Genomic DNA, 5,473 nt, shown 5'->3' with positions numbered 1-5,473 from the left:
CGCCGGGAACACTGGCACACCGCGTCTACTAAACACTAAGAAACACTAAGTAGAAACACTAAAGTAAAAAATAGTTTTCAGTATGTACCGCGTCTACTAAACAGTAAATCAGTAAAGGAGAAAGGACAGCAAGACCGCGTCAGCTGCGGAGCTCAGCTCGGAGCGAAATGAAGTGAATGAAATGAGGTGAATGGGAGGGGAGATGATCACGTGACTCCAACACCCGCCTTAACTCTCCATCCCTCCACAAACACACAAACACAGTCACACGGATCCCAACTCTCCTTTATATATATAGATGAAAGACTTTATGCTGTGAAAACATTCCGAGGGTGGATTGTTAATGGATTGATAAAGGGCTCAGACAAAGAAAGACTGCAAAGTTATTCAGTCAATTATGTGACAATAATGGAGGAAGAACAAATGTTACTCCTGCAATACAATATAGACTTTCCAGAACGCAGCTGTGAGGAGAAGGAGGAAATGTCACAGAAGAACATTAAATTCATGTGCATAGCCTCAGATACTGCAAGTCTAGTGAACGGACATTATTGCATTAATCTGCCTTTTAGAGATGAGACTCTTAAAGTGCCAAACAATCGTTGTGTTGCAGAACAACGTGCTATTGGAATTAAAAGGAAACTTACAAAGTATCCAACATTCCATGAGGATTACAAAATTTTCATGAAAGACATTTTAGACACAGCATATGCCATCAAGGTACCCACTGAACAGCAGACCCTTGAAAAAGAGAGAGTGTGGTACATACCTCACCATGGAGCATATCATCCAAAGAAAAATAAAATCAGAGTGGTTTTTGACTGTACAGCCACTTACCAAGGCTTTCCCCTAAATGAACAGTTGCTGAAAGGACCTGATTTAACTAATACACTAATTGGAGTTCTTACAAGATTCAGAGATGAACCAATAGCTCTCATGGCAGACATTAAATCAATGTTCTATCAAGTGAAAGTTCCAGATGAAGACACAGATCTTCTTTGTTTCCTGTGGTGGCCTGAAGGTAATCTAAACAATGGACTAGAGGAATACAAAATGACAGTGCATCTTTTTGGTGCTACTTCATTACCGAGTTGTGCCTCTTATGCCTTAAGAAGAACAGCAGAGGATGCAAGAGACACAGCTCCAGAGGAAGCAGATAACACTGTGCTGCATAATTTCTATGTTGATGACTGTTTAAAGTCAGTTGATACAGAAGAACAAGCCATAAAATTGGCCAAAGGTCTTCAAGCCCTTTGCTTAAAGGGAGGATTTTATCTTACAAAATGGATAAGTAATAGCAGAACAGTTTTGTTGTCTATTCCTGAAGAAGACAGGGCAATAGATCAAAAGGACTTAGACTTAAACCATGATTTGTTACCTGTTGAAAGAGACTTAGGCGTTCAATGGTGCACACAGACTGACAGTTTCAAGTTTCAGGTAAAGCTTCAAGATAAACCTGCTACAAGACATGGTATTCTGTCAGTGGTCAGTTCAATATATGACCCACTTGGATTTTTAGCACCAGTCATATTGCTTGCTAAGCTTATTCTAAGAGAACTGTGTAAAGAAAAATATGCTTGGAATAAAGATGTGGAAGTTAAGTATGTCTGGCAATGGAAAAAATGGATGGATGAGTTGCAGCTACTTGTGGATTACAATGTAAACAGGTGCATTAAACTGTCTGGATTTGGTCAAATAATGACTGCACAAATGCATCATTTTCGAGATGCTTCAGAAAACGGGTATGGCACTGTTTCCTACCTCCTTCTGACTAACAAAGAAAATGAGAGACATTTTTCATTTCTAATGGGGAAATCAAGAGTGGCACCACTAAAATCTGTCACTATACCAAGGTTAGAACTTATAGCAGCAGTGGTAGCAGTCAAAATGGACAAAATGTTAAAACAATAAACTACAGATTCCCCTGCAAGAATCAATCTTTTGGACTGACAGCACCACAGTACTAAGGCACATTGCAAATTAAAGTCCACGCTACAAAACTTTTGTTGCAAACAGAATCACAGTGATAAGAGAACACACACAACCCTTGCAATAGAGGTATGTCGCATCTGCACAAAATCCTGCAGATCAGGCATCAAGAGGATTGACAATAGAAAGCTTCATCAAAAGTAAGACTTGGATACAAAGCCCAAACTTCCTGCTACAGCCAGAACACGAATGGCCTAAGAGACCGGATGAAGTGGACCTGTCTACTAGCAACGATCCGGAAATCAAAAGGTGTGTAGTAAATTTTGCAAACGTAGAAGAAAAAAATCGAACCAATAAAAAGACTTGTAGAGTACTATTCTGAATGGTTCAATTTAAAGAAAGCAGTAGCGTGGTTCCTTAAGTTCAAAGAAGTGCTAATGCATCTGAAAGAAGAGAGAAAGGCAATTCAATATACAGTCAGTCAATCTGGACACAGCCCAGAAAGACAAAAAACACTAATCACAGAACATATGAAGGAATACAAATCGACAATGAGGCTGAAGCCACTGTCTCTAAATGACTTGTTTAAAGCAGAAGACGAACTTCTTCGCCTCAGTCAACTATAAGCTTACCCAGAGGAAGTTAAAGCCGTACGTAAAAATCAGCTTGTAATGAAAAGTAAAATCAACAAACTGTACCCAGGCCTGCAAGATGGAATTTTGAGAGTTGGAGGAAGACTCAGCAAATCTGCTATGCCAGAAGAGGCAAAACACCCTGCAATCATTCAGAAGAATTCACATATTGCTACTCTCATTATGCAACAAGTTCATAAAGAAATTGGACATTGTGGGCGTAAAATACAAGATGCTACACCCTGTAACTCCTGGATAAAGGGTCAAGTCATCAAGACAATGCCAAATACAAAAGGGGTAGTCAGAAGAGTTTGTGTGCAGACCAAGACCAGCACACTGGACAGACCTGTGAACAAACTGTGCCTGCTCCAGGAAGTAGAAAATGATTGAAATGATTAATTTTTCTTTTTGCATGATTAATTTTAATTGTGTTTGTGTTTTTATAGTAGAATCTAAGTTTTAAGTTTCTTAAGTTTGATTTAAGTTCGGCAAAGTAGTAAAGGCTCTTATTAAGTAATGTTAAAGTAATTGATTTCTGCCCTAGCATAAACAATTAGGGGCCAGATGTGTAAGAGCCATTTTCCTAGTTATATAGGATTCATAAATATTTTACTAGATGACAAAGCATAATCTATGGGAGGTTCCTATAACCCCCATAAGTTGAGTAAAATTGGTATTTTCTAGCTATTTCTATCTGCTCTGACTAAACCTTATTCTTCAGTTAGTGACCAGCCTTGCCATGTGTAAGGTGTAGAAGGCATATGGTTTTAAACCATGCCTATGCACGTACCTACGTGCCAACGGGCCTTTTGAGAGTGTAAAGTAACTCGTAAAACAGTACTTATTTAAGTGCAGAATCGTATGCTTATTGTGTACAGAAGAAGAAGCTAAGAATCTTTAAGTAAAGAAGAAGAAGTAAAGAACATTTAAGTACAGAAATAACTAAAGTTTCTCAAGAAAGGCTAAGTTTAGAGAAGATACATTTTTCCTTTTTTTTGACTTTTATTCTACGTGTGTAACTATTTTTTCTTTATTCTTGCATGGATTATTTGCTTTTAACTTTCACTAAATATTTTTAAAATGAACTTTTGGACTGAGAGATTTCTTTTGACACGTGTTTTACCCATGCTTGATCTCGCCTTATACTTCGGCGGCTACACCTGTAATAAATAGAAGCACGAGGCAGCTAGGAGAGGAAGAAAAAAAAGAAAGAAACGGAGGTTAAGGAAGAAGGCAGCTAGAAGTGAAGGAGCTGGTGTGTGCAAGAGAGATGGAGGGCAAGCGCGCGCAGACTCGCAGATGTATGCAGGCAGCTGGGAGAGGCGAGCCCGAATGGGGTGTTTGGCCATCACCCAAGGGCCGACAGTAGGTGGTCGCTCTTGCTGAGCTCTTGTTGGGAGCATGAGTGACCAGGAAAGGTTGGCTCGCTGCAGTGAAGGCAGCGGAAATCGGAGATTTGGAGTAGAATCCCCAGCGTGAACGTCCTGACCGTTGGGAGAAGCCAAGTCTCGGTCTGGCAGGGGCTGAACGAAGCCAGGGATCGGCTTTGTGTTTTTAAAGAGACTGCTTCCAGCCATTGTTTTAACCTTGCTGTTTTTTTTAAAAGGATTTTTCTATTGGATTTTAACCTCCACGATTTCACCTTGTTTTTATTGAATTATTTATTTGAAGATTTGAGAGACACTGCACTTATTTATTTGAAAACTGTTTTGTTTGTTGATTTTAAATAAAAGCACTTTGCACTTTTTGCACCATCCCTTTGCTTTGTTGTGCCTCACTATCTAGCTCATCGGTGACATTACCGACAGTGTCGGGTCCAAGGACTCCCAGAAGCAAGATGGGAGCATGGAGTAGAACCCGCATCATCACAGGTGCTTTTATATTCAAGCGTTGTATAAACCCCAACGTGATGACACGATACATTTTAAAAGTCTCACAAACCATCTTCAGTGCTGTCATTTTTGTTTTTTTTTGTACCTTCACAACAGCATCATAATGTACGGCAGTGTATTTGAGCCACAGAGAAATAAATTAATAATAAGTTTATTTTATCATTAAAGTAGACCATCGTAAGCGTCATCTTAAAACTGACATAGTTGTCAATTGCTACATGCTTCTGGGGCTTCCTCCTGCATTGACAGCAGCGGCAAGCAGCAATCGCCATACAGAACACATTCAATTTATGGTGTTCCAGCTGTTTGCCCATTTGGAATCTTTATACTTGATATCACTTTCATGATGAAATGCATTAAAGCATGTATGTTACATTTTACAGATAAGTTGTTAACTTCATTTAAATAATGAATACTATTAATAATTACACATGTGGGGGCGGCACAGCGGCAGAGCAGTAGCGCTGCTGCCTTACAGGGAGTCACATCCCTGGTGTTCCCTGCCAGGAGTTTTCATGTTTTCCTGGTGGGTTTCCAAAGTGTGCTCAGGTTTCCTTCCTCTACATGAAGGTTTGGGGATTTGGTGACGTTAAAATGATGCTAGTGTATGTTTGTGCTTGTGTTCACCTTGCGATGAACTGTTGCCCAGTCCAGGGATTGTTTCTGTCTCGTGCCCAATGCTAGCTGGAATGGGCACATCCCTGGATTCGTGGGTGTAATCATTAAACATCCATCCTTTTCAGAGATATTGTGGCAAGGTGTCCTCGGAATTTAATGGATGTTTCAGGCAATTCACAACACAGCAAAGCCGAACGTTTTCTCACTGTGATGATATCTGGCACTGCCACCTGGTGGAATCTACCAGCTCTACGTAAAGTACGAGCGCAAGTATAAACAATGGTTGCGTAGCAGTAGCATCCTCTGGAGCACACGTCGCATCATGTAAAGTATAAACCTGGCCTTAAGGGACCGAAGTTATACAAGTAATGGACATTCTAGCTTCTCAGCTTGCTACTAATA

General features: G+C 40.1%; 1 protein-coding gene across 1 annotated transcript; it reads left to right on the top strand.

Moving 5' to 3' along the window:
- Positions 1-302: 302 nt before the first annotated feature.
- Positions 303-2,779, top strand: LOC127526691 (uncharacterized). The gene is made up of 2 exons (XM_051922851.1): positions 303-1,590; positions 2,352-2,779. The coding sequence occupies exons 1-2, from the start codon at positions 409-411 to the stop codon at positions 2,553-2,555; spliced, it is 1,386 nt and encodes a 461-aa protein (XP_051778811.1). The 5' UTR covers positions 303-408; the 3' UTR covers positions 2,556-2,779.
- The last annotated feature ends 2,694 nt before the right edge of the window (positions 2,780-5,473 follow it).

The sequence above is a fragment of the Erpetoichthys calabaricus genome, chromosome 2 (assembly GCF_900747795.2).
Source record: "Erpetoichthys calabaricus chromosome 2, fErpCal1.3, whole genome shotgun sequence".
NCBI lineage: Eukaryota > Metazoa > Chordata > Cladistia > Polypteriformes > Polypteridae > Erpetoichthys > Erpetoichthys calabaricus.
The sequence above is the reverse complement of the archived record's forward strand: the minus strand, read 5'-3'. Positions and strand labels throughout refer to the sequence as shown.